Source organism: Furipterus horrens, unplaced genomic scaffold, assembly GCF_987537825.1.
Source record: "Furipterus horrens unplaced genomic scaffold, mFurHor1.1.pri manual_scaffold_2, whole genome shotgun sequence".
NCBI lineage: Eukaryota > Metazoa > Chordata > Mammalia > Chiroptera > Furipteridae > Furipterus > Furipterus horrens.
In genome coordinates this window covers 88,646,673-88,661,803 of record NW_028327172.1, presented here as the reverse complement: position 1 = coordinate 88,661,803, position 15,131 = coordinate 88,646,673, and the positions used below count along the sequence as shown (strand labels likewise).

Genomic DNA, 15,131 nt, shown 5'->3' with positions numbered 1-15,131 from the left:
CAGCACTAGCACTCAGAGTGTGTCTGCAACAGCGGGGGCTGGCTTTGCAGCCAGTTACCTCAAAGACTTCCCATACACACCAGTGAGCCTGTAACAGTGTGGCCAGGCTTACAGCCACCAGGCCAGAGACCAGCCTTGCCTGTCAGTATGTCCATAGAAGTTGTGTCCGAGCTACAACAGAAGGCCACACTAGTCCACCCTCTAAAGCACATGGCTCTGGTGACAAGGGGAACATATTCTAAATAAGGGCCCCACAGGACACTTTCTAAATAAGGTCACTTTTTCAAGACCAAGAGATTTAGCTGACCGACCTAATACAATACATAGAAACAAACAGGAAAAATGAGGATAGAAAAGAATATGTTCCAAACAAAAACAGGACAAAACCCCATAAAAAGAACTGAATGAAACAGGTAAGCTGTCTCCTAGATGAAGAGTTCAAAGTAACAGTCATAAAGATGTTTACTCAACTCTCTAGACAAATGAATAAACACAGAACTTCAACAAAGACATAAACGTTATAGAAAAGGACCTACCAGAAATGAAGAATATAACAGCTAAAATGAAAAAATACATTGGAGGGAGTCAACATCAAATCAGATAACACAGGAGAAAAGATCGGCAATCAAGAAAACAGGATAGTGGAAATCACCCAATTGGAAGATCAAAAAGAAAAAGGGATTAAAAAGAATGAAGGTAGCATAAGGGACCTTTGGGACAACATTAAGCATACTAACGTTAGAATCATAGGGGTCCCAGAAGGAGAAGAGAGAAAGGGATGGAAAACCTATCTGAAGAAATAATGGCTGAAAACTTTCCTAAATTGTCAAAGGAAACAGAGATCCAAGTCCAGGAAGCACAAAGAGTCTCAAATAAGATGAACCCAAAGAGACCCACACCAAGACACATTATAATTAAGTTGTTTAAAGTTAAAGATAAAGAGAGAATCTTAAAAGCAGCAAGAGAAAAACAACTAGTTACATATAAGGGTATGCCTATAAGACTATCAGTTGACTTTTCAACAGAAACTTTGCACGGCAGAAGGGAGTGGCATGATATATTCAACATGATGAATGAAAAAAACCTACAACCAAGAATACTCTACCCAGCAAGGTTATTGTTCAGAGTTGAAGGAGAGATCAAGATTCTCTCAGACAAGCAAAAGTTAAAGGAGTTCATCACCACTAAACCAGCATTACAAGAAATGTTAAAGGGAATTCTTTAATTGGAAAAGAAAAGGCCAAAAGGAGAAATAAGAAAATATATGAAGAAAAATCTCACCAGTAAAGGAAAACATATAGTAAAGATAGTAGAACAACCACTTATAAATCTAGTATGAAAACAAAGAAAATGGCAGTAAGCCCATACCTATCGATAATTACCTTAAATGGAAGTTGACCAAGTGCTCTATTGAAAAACCTTAGGGTAACTGGATGGATTAAAAAAAAAGACCCCTACATATACTGCCTACATGAGACTCCAGAATGAAAGACACATGGAGACTGAAAGTAAAGATGGAAAGATATTGCATGAAAATGTAAATAAAAAAAAAAGTTGGGAAAGCAATACGTGTATCAGAAAAAAAGACTTTAGAACAAAGGCTATATAACAAGAGAAAAAGAAGGAGCCAGCAATTCCACTTCTGGGGAGTAACCTGAATAAAGTGAAACAATTCAAAAACATATATGCACGTCTATGTTTACTGCAGGATTATATACAATAACCAAGTTATTGCAGCGCACATGCACACACATACTGGAATATTACTCAGCCATGAAGAAGAAATAGATCTTGTCATTTGTGATGACATGGATAGACCTAGAGGATATTATGCTAAATTAAATAAAGTCAGAGAAAGAAAAATACTGCATCATTTCACTTAGGTGTAGAATCTAAAAATAAATAAAGAAATGAACAAACAAAACAAACTGACCCATAGATACAGAAAAACTGATAACTGCCAGAGGATTGGGTGGTGGTATGGGAAATAGGTTAAGGGGATTAAGAGGTACAAACCTACAAATAAGTCATGGGGATGTAAGGTACAACATAGGGAATATTAACAATATAATAACTTTGTACAATGACTGATAGTAGACTTTTTGTGGTGATCATTTTGTAAGGTATATAAATGTGAAATCTCACTATGTTCTTCATCTGAAACTAATATAATATTGTATGTCAACTGTACTTTAATTCAAAAGAGCTTTACATTTCAGAATAAAAATTAGACATAAAAAAAGAATATAAATCTTAAATATGAATTATAATGGTATCATCCAATGCTTGAGAGATTATTTTTTAATTATCTACTATATATGCTTCATTCAGAAGATCAGATCTTGAGGGCTTTAAGTGGATTTATTTAAAAGACCACATTCTAGTAATGACAGCCTATTTTTGAATGACTGCCCTTAAGTCCTAAGTTATTAATTGTTGAAATGTATGTTCAAAGGTGTGAATTTCATCAGTTCTCCTAGTATCTCAAAAATGCCCAGATGGTCTGACATAGGCACTAGTGTTTCATTGACTGTTGGCAGGTACATTCCTGAGTTTATCCAATTGTTGATGAAATATTTTGCTAGGACAAATTGGCTCTCTTGTTGAAATAGTGTTAATGAGAAAGGGCCGTCATTAGGATTAAATAATGCTGACTTTTGAGTCTCCTTTCCCCATTGAACATGGATTCTACAGCAAGTGCATATGCCTGCTACATTTACACTTCCATTTCTTTTTTTTTAACTTTTTATTTTTTTGTTTTTCAATTACAGTTGTCCTATTTTCCCCCATTGTTCCTTCCCCACCCAGCCCATCCCTTCTCCTACAGTCATATCCCCCCTCCCATTGTCCATGTTCCTTGACTAAATCCTTCTCTTACTTATCCCCCTTCTCTCACTTTCCTCTCCCCCCTGATAACTCTTATTCCGTTCCTTGTTCTGTGTTGTTCCTTAGTCTCCTGTATTAGGTAATATCATATGGTAACTTTCTTCCATTGCTTGGCTTATTTCACTAAGCATAATTCTCTCTAGTTCCATCCATGTTGTCGCAAATGGCAGGAATTCCTTCTTTCTTTCTGCTGCATAGTATTCCATTGTGTAAGTGTACCACAGTTTTTTGATCCACTCATCTACAGATGGGCACTTAGGCTGTTTCCAGCACTTAGGTATTGTAAACAGTGCTGCTATGAACATAGGGGTGCATAAGTTCTTTTGAATTGGGGTTTTAGGATTTTTCGGATATAATCCTAACAATGGAATTGCTGGTTCAAAAGGCAGTTCCATTTTTAATCTTTTGAGGTAATTCTATACTGTTCTCCATAGTGGCTGCACTAGTCTGCATTCCCATCAACAGTGCAGTAGGGTTCCCATTTCTCCACATCCTCGCCAGTACTTGTTGTTTGTTGATTTGTTGATGATGGCCATTCTGACAAGTGTAAAGTGGTTTTTATTAATCTCATTGTGGTTTTTATTTGCATCTCTCTCATGGTTAGTGATGTTGTGCATTCTTTCATGTGTCTATGGACCCTCTATCCTCCTTGGAGAAGTATTTGTTCAGGTCTTTTGCCCATCTTTTAATTGCGCTGTCTGTCTTCTTGGTGTTGAGATGTGTAAGATCTTTATATATTTTGGAGATCAATCCCTTATCTGAGGTATGATTGGCAAATATGTTTTCCCATATGGTTGTTTTCCTTTTGATCTTGCTAATGTTTCCTTTTGCTGAGCAGAAACTTTAGTTTGATGTAGTCTCATTTGTTTATTTTTTCCTTTATTTCCCTTGCCTTAAGAGATGTATCGGTGAAAAATACTGCTATGTGGGATATATGAAATTTTCCTGCCTATGTTTTCCTCTAGGACTTTTATGGTGTCCCAACTTACATATAAGTCTTTGATGCATCTTGAATTTATTCTTGTGTGTGGTGTAAGTTGGTGGTCTAGTTTCATTTTTTTGCACGTCCTTGTCCAGATCTCCCAGCACCATTTGTTGAAGAGGCTCTTCTCACTCCATTTTATGCTCCTTCCCACTTTGTCAAATATTAGTTGACCATATAGTCCTGGGTTTATTTCTGGACTCTCTGTTCTGTTCCATTGATCTATATGTCTGTTCTTATGGCAGTACCAGACTGTTTTGATCACAGTGGCTTTGTAGTATAGTTTGATGACTTATATTGTGATTCCTCCTGCTGTGTTCTTCTGTCTCAAGATTGCTTTTGCTATTCGGGCTCTTTTTTGGTTCCATATAAATTTTTGAAGTATTTGTTCTAGGTCTGTGAAATATCTCATTGGTATTTTAATAAGGATTGCATTGAGTCTGTAAATTGCTTTGGGTAGTATGGACATTTTTATGATGTTGATTCTTCCCATCCATGAACATGGTATATGCTTTCATTTATTTGTATCTTCCTTAATTTCTTTCTTCAGTGTTACATAGTTTTCCTAGTACAGGTCTTTTATCTCCTTGGTTAAGTTTATTACAAGTACTTTATTTTTCTTGTTGCTATAGTAAATGGGATTTTCTTTCTAGTTTCTATCTCTGAAATTTTATTGTTGGTGTACAGAAATGCCTTAGATTTCTGTACATTTACTTTGTACCCTGTGTCACTCCCGAGTCGGACTGCACAGCCATTCTCGGCGGTGCAGATAGACTCTTAAGAAGCTACACCATCGTCTCTCGAGACGGACGGCTGCCGACGACGACTTTGTACCCTGATATTTTGCCAAATTCACATTATATCGAGTAGTTTTTTTGTGGAGTCTATAGTGTTTTCTATGTATACTATCATGTCATCTCCAAATAATGACAGTTTTACTTCTTCTTTCCCAATTTGGATGCCTTTTATTTTATTTTTACTTTTTTTGTCTGATTACTGTGGCTAGCACTTCCAACACTATGTAGAATAGGCGTGGAGATAGTGGACATCCCTTGTCTTTTTCCTGATCTCAGGGGGAATGCTTTCAGTTTTTGATAATTGAATATGATGTTGGCTTCAGGTGTCTCATATACAGCTTTAATTATGTTAAGGTATGCTCACCCTATTGACAGTTTGCTGAGTGTTTTCATCATAAATGGATGTTGTACTTTATCAAATGCTTTTTCTGCATCTATTGATATGATCATGTGATTTTTGTCTTTCACTTTGTTTAGGTGGTGTATTATATTTATTGATTTGCGAATATTAAACCATCCTTGCATCCCTGGGATGAATCTCACTTGATTGTGGTGTATCATCTTTTTAATGTGTTGCTGGATCTTGTTTGCTAATATTTTGTTGAGGATTTTAGCATCTATGTTCATTAGTGATATTGGCCTGTAGTTTTCTTTCTTTGTTGTGTCTTGACCTAGTTTTGGAATTAGGGTAATACTGGCTTCATAGAAAGAGTTTGGGATTTTTTCCTCTTCTTGGATGTTTTGGAATAGTTTGAGAAGGGTAGGAGTTAGTTCTTCCCTAAATGTTTTGTAAAATTCACCTGTGAAGCTATCTGGTTCAGGGCTTTTGTGTGCTGGGAGATTTTTGATTACTGTTTCTATTTCATTCCTTGTTATTGGTTTGTTCAAGCTTTCTACTTCTTGATTCAGTTTTGGGAGATTATATGTTCCTAAAAATTTGTCCATTTCATCTAGGTTTTCAAATTTCTTGCCATACAGTTCTTTGTAGTAATTTCTTACAATCCTTTTTATGTCTGTGATATCAGTTGTAATTTCTCCTCTTTCATTTCCGATTTTGTTTATTTGGGTCCTCTCTCCTTTTTTCTTGATGAGCCTGGCTAGAGGCTTGTCGATTTTGTTTGTTTTTTCAAAGAACCAGCTCCTACTTTTTTGATTTTTTGAATTGTTTGTTTAGTCTCTATGACATTTAATTCTGCCCTGATCTTGATGATTTTCTTCCTTCTACTTGCCCTGGGCTTTGTTTGTTGTTGTTCTAGTTCGTGTATCTTTAGGGTTAGATTTTTTATTTGAGCTTCTTCTATCCTTTTCAGGTATGCCTTTAATGCTATGAACTTCCCTCTCAGGACTGCCTTTGCTGTGTCCCATAGGTTTTTGGCTGTCATGTGTTCATTATCATTAGTTTCCAGAAGTTTCTTGATTTCTTCCTTGATGTCATTGGTAAACCATTTATTATTTAATATCATGTTATTCATTCTCCATGAGTTTGGATGTCTTTGATTTTTTTCCTTGAGGCTGATTTCTAGTTTCAAGGCATTGTGGTCTGAAAAGATGCTTGATATAATTTCATTTTTCTTGAATTTGTTGAGGCTTGTTTGGTGTCCTGTCACGTGGTCTATATTTGAAAATGTCCCATGTGCATTTGAAAAGAATGTATATTTTGCTTCTTTGGGGTGGAACTTTCTAAATATATCAGTTAAGTCCATGTGGTTTAGTGTGTTGTTCAATGCCTCAATATCCTTGGTGTTTCTTTGCTTCAAAGATCTGTCTATTGTTGATAATGGAGTGTTAAAGTCCCCTACTATGAGTGTGTTGCTGTTGATATCCTTATTGTAGTCTTCTAGTATTTTCTTATATATTTAGATGCTCCTATGTTGGGTGCATATATGTTTACCAGGGTTATATCTTCTTGATGGATTGTTCCCTCAAGTATTATGAAATGCCATTCTTTGTCTCTTTTTATTGCCCTTGCTTTGAAATCCATTTTGTCTGATATGAGTATTGCTACCCCAACTTTTTTTTTTCATGTCCATTTGCTTGGAATACTTTTTTCCATCCCTTCACTTTCAGTCTGTGTAATTCTTTTGTTTTGAGGTGTGTTTCTTGTAGACAGCATATATGTGGGTCCTGTTTTCATATCCATTTCGCTACCCTATGTCTTTTAATTGGAGCATTTAATCCATTTACACTTAAGGTTATTATTGACATGTATTTATTCATTTCCCTTTGTACCTGTGTTCCTCTCCCTCTCTTTTTTTTCTTCTTTTTTCTTAAAACATTCCTTTTATCATCTCTTGCAATGCTGGTTTGGTGGAGATGTATTCTTTTAGTCTTCCTTTGTCTGAGAAAGTCCTTATTTCACCTTCCATTTTGAATGAGAGCCTTGCTGGGTAGAGTAGTCTTGGTTGTAGGCCTTTGTTTTTTATTGCTTGAAATATTTTTTGCCATTCCCTTCTGGCTTGTAGTGTGTCTGTTGAGAAATTGGTTGACAGCCTTATTGGAGCTTCCTTGTATGTTATTTGTTGTTTTTCTCTTGCTGCTTTTAGGATTCTCACTTTGTCTTTGAATGTTGCCATTTTAATTATGATGTGCCTTGGAGTGGGCCTTTTGGGGTTCCTCTTCATTGGGACTCTCTGTGGGGTTCCTCTTCATTGGGACTCTCTATGCTTCCTGGATTTGCATGACTTTTTCTCTCATCAGGTTAGAAAAATTTTCTGTCATTACTTTTCCTATCAGGTTTTCTATTCCTTGCTCCTCTTCTCCTTCTTGTATCCCTATGATTCTAATGTTGTTTAGTTTCATGCTGTCCTGCATTTCTCTTAAACCCTCTTCATACTTTTTCAGTCTTCTTTCATTTTGTTATATTGTCTGGGAATTTTTTTCTACATGGTCCTCTAACTCACTGATCTGATCCTCTGCTTTGTTTAGCCTGCTTTTGATTGATTCTACTGTGTTCTTCAGTTCTGAAATTGTATTCTTCATTTCTTCCTGGTTCTTATTAATAGTTTCTGTATCCCTTTTTATGCTGGTGTAGTTCTCCGTAAGTTCCTTGTAGCTTCCCTGCAACTCTTTGTAGTTTCCTTGGTGTTGCTGGTAATTTCCTTGGAGTTTGTTGTAGTTTTCTTTGAGATTGTCAAGTACTTTGAGCTTCTTTACCACCATTATTTTGAATTCCATGTCTGATAGTTGGCTTATGTCTATTCCATCTATCGCTCTTTCTGGGGAATCCCCTTTCCTTTCATTGGGAGGTTGTTTCTGTGTCTTTTCATGTTGGATTCTTCTTCTTCTTTTTTTTATTAGATTTGTCTGCTTTGATTTCCCACCTTTGTGGTATGAGATTCTTTATAGGAGACCTGGGAGGTTCAGTGGTGCAGTCTCTTTGATCTCCTGAGCCTGACGCTCTTGGGATACCCTTTATGCCATTTGTTTATGCTGTCTGGTTATATTTCAGTCACTCTTTGGTGGAAACTTCTCTCTGGCTGGTTGATTGAGAGTCACTCTGCCCACCTTGTCTTGAGTTCTTTTGTGGAGATGTTGTTAAAACATAAACACACAACCCAGGCAAGAAACCCACACCCTCAAAAATATCCCCCACCCACTATCCCACTATCGGCAGCAAATGAGCCAGTATTAGTATAAATGTAGAGAGGTTAAGACTATTATACTATAGGAGAAACAGATAAGAGTTGTTTTAAATGAAAAAAAGATGATTTTTGAGAGGGAAGATGATAGAATAATAATAGTAGCAAGTAGGGTCAAGGCTATGCAAGACAGTAAGTAATATTTACATTGTATGTTAAAAAGGGAAGAATGCAGAATAAAGTAAGAAAGTGGAAGTGTATAGTATTGGGTTTAAATAGCAGTTATATGCTATATATTTAGTGTGAAAGAGAGTAAACAAAACAGACAAACAAACAAACAAAAGTTAAAGAAGAAGGATGGGAGGGAGAGAAGGTAGGAAACAGATTAAAGAAAGAGTTTTAAAAAGAAAGAAAGAAAGAAAGAAAGAAAGAAAGAAAGAAAGAAAGGAGAAAGAAAGGAAGAAAGGAAGAAAGAAGGAAGGAAGGAAGGAAGGAAGGAAGAAAGAAAGAAAGAAAGAAAGAAAGAAAGAAAGAAAGAAAGAAAGAAAAGAAAAGAAAGAAAAAGAAAGAAAGAGAGAGAGAGAGAAAGAAAGAAAGAAAGAAAGAAAGAAAGAAAGAAAGAGAAAGAAAGAGAGAGAGAGAGAGAGAAAGAAAGAAAGAAAGAAAGAAAGAAAGAAAGAAGAAAGAAAGAAAAGAGAGAGAGAGAGAGAGAGAGAGAGAGAGAGAGAGAAAGAAGAAAGAAAGAAAGAAAGAAAGAAAGAAAGAAAGAAAGAAAGAAAGAAAAAGAAAGAAAGAAAGAAAGAAAGAAAGAAAGAAAGAAAGAAAGAAAGAAAGAAAAGAAAGAAGAAAGTTTTTACTCAGTTCAAACTTTGTGTGCAGTCTTCTTTTTCTGGATCCACACCTGGTCAAAATTCCATGAATTTCAAATCTTTTCTGGCTGGCTGGCTGTAAGGAGATCTGGCTGGTTTCTGTGGCTGCTTTTCTCTCACTCATGTGCCTGCTGCAACTTTGCGCTGTGAGCAGCACTGAGTTGGGTTTCTCCCCACTTGTCCTGTGGCACCCTCCAGCAATCCTCAGGCTTCTCTAGCAATGTTGTTCTGCTGGAAAGCCAGTGCACTTGTCCCTAGTCACCACCCAGCCTTGGGTCCTGTCTTTGCTCCTCCTCCCAAGAAGTCTCTGTGCTCCAAGCCACAGCACCGCACTGGGCTGCGTCTATCCCTGGCTGGCAGCATCTCACTGTTGTATGGGCATACTGCTTGCCTGCCTGGGGTCCCCACTGAGTCTGCGTTTCTGCCGCAGCTCTCCTGTATGGGTCCCTCTCCCCGGCTTAGTTCTGCTCCTTTTTGTTTAGTGGTGCTGTGATGCACATGTCCGGGGTGCAGGGTTGCCAGCCCAGATTTGCCAGCCCAAGTGGTTCCCACCTAGACTCGGTTCATACAGCTTCCCACAGTCCGGGCCACTCGCTGTCCTCGCTGTCCTCCCACACCTCCGGCTGTTTCAAGGAAACCTTCCTATTGTCTCCCTCTGGGACTCTGCTGGTCCCAGCGCCTATGGCAAGCGGCAGTTTCCAAGCAGATCCCGGCCAGTGAGCTGGTCTGCAGCTGTCCCTCTGGGGTGCGGTGCAGCAGCAGTGCTGGGCTCAGTGGGCCCAGCGACTGGGCTGGGGGGTCCAGTGACTCCCCTTGAGAGCACAGGGGAGCCTTTTGCCCTTTTCCACTCCGCTCTCACACTTCTTTCCCTGTTCACACTATCTGAAATTCGCACTCACTCACTCGTCTCCGTGTTTGTATTCCAAGCCTTTCTGCGATAGGAGCAAGCAGACAACACTGCTACCTCCTCCACCACCATCTTCCCTTTATCTACACTTCCATTTCTAAGGGTCCTCTGACTTGGCTTTGAACTTGATTGGCTTCTCTGAGGGTCTTTGCTCTGGGCATGCTGAGTTAGACAACCTGGGTTCCAAATCAGCTCACTCCTCCCTATGGGCCTCAGTTTTTCTCAAAATGAAGAGCGGCACTTCCATGTCTATTTGTTTATTCAAAAGAAATAATCAGACTGAAGTGCTATGCGCATAAATATCATTGCTGTAGCATAGATTATAATTAAAAGTTAAAATCATCCTCAGTGTTTGTCATAAAGGTGATGATTCAAAGACTTTGTATTTCATTCAGTGAAATGCCACACAACATGGGAAATGTTCAATTAGTATGATCTCATGTTTATAAAGGAGGAAATTATATAATGCTCATTTTAGCAGCATATATTCTAAATATATTTTGTGAGCACACTTATGCTTGCATTGAGAGAGGTTTGGAAGGATATTTATTAAATATTAATAGTAGTATTTGGGATAAAGGAGAAAGTGGGTCCTGCAAAGGTAAGGAGTTTACTGGAATTTGAGCCTCCAACTATCTACATTTCTGTATTAGCTGAACTATTTACAGTGAGAATATACAACTTTATAATCTGAAAATACAATAAAAATATTTCTATTTGTGACAAAAATATATAGTTTCTTTTCTAACTCTAACTCTACTTGTTTTTTAAGCTCTACCTTAGGCAAAGATAGATAAAAAGGAAAATGTATTCAGTAGCAAATGCAGAAGGCAAAGGGTAAAGGTACCAGGGCCAAGGACAGGAAGGGGCTAGAGCTCACAGTCTGTGATGTTTGTGGAGATAATTGAGCTTGGCCCCTTGAAGTGATGTCTTGTTAAGGTTCTTAACCCTGTACTTGTCTGCTACACCCTGCCTAGTCCTTGGAGGTAATAAAGTCTAATCCCATGGCCCAGCTCTGTTCATTCCCTTAACATTGTTATAGACAGAAAGTTACTGGAGTGATGGTGAAGTGGAAGCTGTCATTCACCCCAAATGTCTCCTGCTCCCCATGGAAGAGATGCACTCACAGACTTCAGGGTGATCTGGGTAGGAATCTAGAGTGAATAGCACCTGCTCTGGTGTCTGTCTCTTCACAAGGATCTGTAGACACCTAACCTTGAATATATAGTGCTGGTCAGTTAATTCCATGTGTGTTTCATTCCTTGCAGTTCAGTAACTTCCACAACCCTGGTAAAAAGTCTGGAGAACACAAAGAAGGCTCACCCAGAGGTAAGAGAAGAACTCTGCCATTTTGCTGCTGTGCCCCGTGAGGGTGAGGTGAATACTGCTCTGGGTCAAAGTGGTGTCGTTGTCATTCCTCTGCGACTTGTGTATTACTCATTGTTATGTCTCAGCACTTAGGCCGGTGGCTGGCACAGAGCAGGAACTCAGGAAGTCATCACCACTGGAGTAAAGTCCCCTGGGGAGTGAGTATGGGGGGCAGATAGGGCCAGCCCAGCATGGTCAGGCCTTCTTGAAGGGCCTGAGCAAAGAGCACTGGACTTACAGCTAGAAAGTCACAGTTCAAGCCTGGCTTTGCTACCTCCTCAAGCTTCAGCGTTTTCATCAGTAAAACCAGGTTAAGGACAAGCATATTTGCCCTGTTGTGTGGTTCATATAACATGATCATATACAAGTGTTTCATAATCTATGAGGTACTGTGTAAATACAAGGGTGAATTTGATACATTTGGGAGTTAAGTGAAGTTAAGGGTTAAGATGAAATATTCAGGGACCTTTAGAAAGAGAGGATCAAAAAGCACTTTTTCTTCCATGTTAGTTTGTAATGGAGCTGTGAATGATTGCTTCTAGGAACTGAGAATGGATTCATTTCCTTGAATGCCTTTTTCTTTCTTTCTTTTCTGTTTTTAATGTTTAAAACCCCCTTTTGGAATATTTACCTTTCCATCTTTTGGTCTACAGCATTCCCTCACTTATCACGGGTATCACGTTCTAAACCACCCCACGAAGTAGGAACCTTACATTTATTCTACACTCTTAAACCTACGTAACTTTAACAACATACATATACAGTACCACAAAATCCCATGATATAGCAAAAAATCTGCAATAAATAATTAAATATAATATTTTTAAAAATCCCGCGATACAGTGAGACCACAATAAGTGAACCACGATATAAGGAGGGACTACTGTATTTGTGACTCAAGAGTAGGATTTTCTCACAGCATAGTGCAGGGGCTTCCAGCAACCCAAAAAATTTTCACTGGATAACACTACTTCCCCACATAATGACAGAAATGAGAATCATAAAGTACCACCAAACCCACAGAAGTGAGGTTCAGAGAGGTCTGTTCCTGCCATGTAAACCCTCTGAAAGAGTTGACAACAAATTAGCTGGTAATTAATGCCACCCATCCTGCCATGACTCTAATTAGAAGAGAACCACAGAGCAGATATAATTCGGCAAGATAAGGGTTCCTGCTGCTACCTAAACACCCATCAAACAAAGACTGTTTTGCTTTTGAAGTGAAGAATTTGGTTCTTAAGATAAAGTGCTCTTTGCTGACAAGTTAATTTTCTTAATTTTGGGAAACATGGAGGACTGAATTATCGTTATTGTTGATAATTCTCTAGCTCTCAGTATCCCCCTGAACCTGCCAGTTTTGGTGGCTGATGCCTTGAGAATAGTAGGAGATGGCTCTTTCTCTGTCATCTAAGATCTTCTGATGTTTAGGAATATTTATACCATGTTTTCCCCCTCTAGAAACATGTTTATTCCTCAATAACTACACGGGAGATGATTGAGGAAGAAAAACCAAGTGAAAAATCAGAGGACACCTATATGACCATGGTGAGGATGATTCTGGGCCCAGCTGAGCCAGGTGTCTGGAGGTGGGAGGACCTGGGAAAGATATGACAACCTTGTGGAGGTGGATGTGGCTAGGTCACCTGGGGAGGTAACTGCTGAGGGCAGAGATTTTTCTAAGTGGTAGGAACGTCAGAGGCTGGAACTCCACTGGGTGTAAGAGTCATCATCAAACTTGCCTTCATACCCAATCTTGAGTATTAAGGGGAATTAAGACTAGAGGTGATTGATTTTAGTGGTGAAAGAGGGACCTTCATTGGGGGGCAGGCAAGGAGCCTCTGCCTCATCAGTAGAACCTAAAAAAGAGGGCACCCTAGATTCTTACACCCTTTCTTAGTTTAAATACAACCTAATAAAGAGGGGGTCATAAACTCTTGGATAAACCTTGTGTTGCAAGGGATTGTTTTCCTTTCTATCAAAAGGTCCCTTCCAACTCTTAGACTTCTTTTATTCTGTGACTTATGCTTTGATATACTCTTAACTGCTAGGAAGGCTGCATGCGGATGTCTTAATAATAACATGGAGTCTGATTCCTTCATTCTCTTTGCTCAATTCCCCAGGGAAGCACAGCACCTAGAAAAGGTACCTAGAGTGTAGTTAGCAGGGGTAAGGACAAAAGCAGTGAGCTGGCAAGGGACATGATGCTATTTCTAGACCACAGGCACCAGGCCATGAAGAGTGCAGTGTTCTGCTGGGTTTAGGAAGGCCGGCCTCCTCTGTTTGTAGGGGTGGGTGATGACTGTGTTTGTTCCTGTTGAACCAGCAGTGAGGACATATGACTCCCTGATGATTGCAGCAGAGAAAGGTTCTGCCAGGGAAGTGTGAGATCAGAGACCTGGCCTGGTTCCACCGAGTGAAACAGTCTATCCACTCTGAAGTTGTAGTTGAATATAGTCATTCCCCCCACCCATTCCTCTCCCATTATTGCCATGTGATGCTACAGTAACTTCCAGGTCTTGTCCTGCCTCTTAGAGACCTGCTGATGCAGCTGTCTTGTGGCTACTGCTGAATGTTCACCCATCTGGGTGATACTGTTTGCAGAAAAACAGCTACCTTCCCCAATGTCAGTGCTAGGTGCTTGTGATTTAAACTGCAGAAATGGCACCTCTGTCCTTTTGAAATGGATCCAATACAGCAAGTGCAATGAGAGACCCGGGCCACAAACTCAAAGACCTTCAGGGCCTGGTCAAGTTATTTTAAAACACTATGTACCAAATTAAATAAGCCTGTGGGTGAATTCTGGCCTGCAGGCTACTTGTTTGGGCCCTCAGGTATAGAGGTGTCTGATAGGGAGCAGGAGTAACATAAAACCCTTTTTTTTCCCCTTGAATTAATTTTATTTAAATGAAGAGGCACCATGCTGTGTCCCCTTTCTGAGTTTATTCAGTACAGTGACTAAGATCACAAGCTTTGGAATTGGACAGACCCAGGTCCAAATCCTGACTGAATTAGAAGCTAGATGAACGTGGGCAGGTAATTTAGCCTCTCTGAGTCTCAGTTTTCTCATCCTTAGAAGTGGGAATAATACCTACCTCTCAGGTGCTGAGGATCAAAAGAGATGGTACATTTGAATTTGAGAATTGGGCCAGATAGATGCAAAGAACTCAATAAGTGGTAACTATTATGATTTAAATATGTTTTACAAATATGCTTTGTGATTCTTCCTTCCCTTTCCCCGCAGCACCCAGTTTGGCCTTCTCTGAGGTCAGCACCAAATAACCCACTTGAAGAAAATTCAACCAGGGGAATGCCAAAAAAAGAGCAAGACTTTTAAGAAGAAAAGAGAGTTCCATTCATTGTGGGAGTGGCAGAGACCCTCCTCTGTGCGTCCTGAGTTGCTGTACAAGTTGTTGCAGACCCCCTACCCTCCCACTTGTCTTCCTGCCTTGTTGGTTGGTCAAGGGCTGAAGATGAAGGGCTCAGAGCCTGGCAGAAAGATAGGGCCACTGTGGAGGAATAGGCCCCAATGAGGGGAGCATGGACTTGGTCCCTCTGGTGGGGAGCACTGGCCCTGGGGACCCTGACTGAGCTGCCATAGCAGCATCAAGCACTCCATCTGATCAGACCCTCACTTGGATGGTATTCCTTGTGGATGAATTACTGGGAAGAATCACAGAAATAAAAACCCACCCAAATTATTCCTTTGGTGTGGTATCCCCTAATAAATGTGGTTCATGGAAGTCA

The 15,131-nt window shown here is 39.5% G+C and overlaps 1 protein-coding gene across 2 annotated transcripts in view; it reads left to right on the top strand.

Moving 5' to 3' along the window:
• The window catches only part of JAML (junction adhesion molecule like), a 48,081-nt gene extending 32,950 nt beyond the window's left edge, over positions 1–15,131 (top strand). For both annotated transcript variants that reach the window (XM_090266021.1, XM_090266020.1), the window contains exons 8-10: positions 11,288–11,348; positions 12,846–12,932; positions 14,629–15,131. In XM_090266021.1, coding sequence (XP_090122147.1) covers positions 11,288–11,348; positions 12,846–12,932; positions 14,629–14,721 — 241 coding nt within the window. In that variant the 3' untranslated portion in view covers positions 14,722–15,131. The remainder of the gene's footprint in view (positions 1–11,287; positions 11,349–12,845; positions 12,933–14,628) is intronic.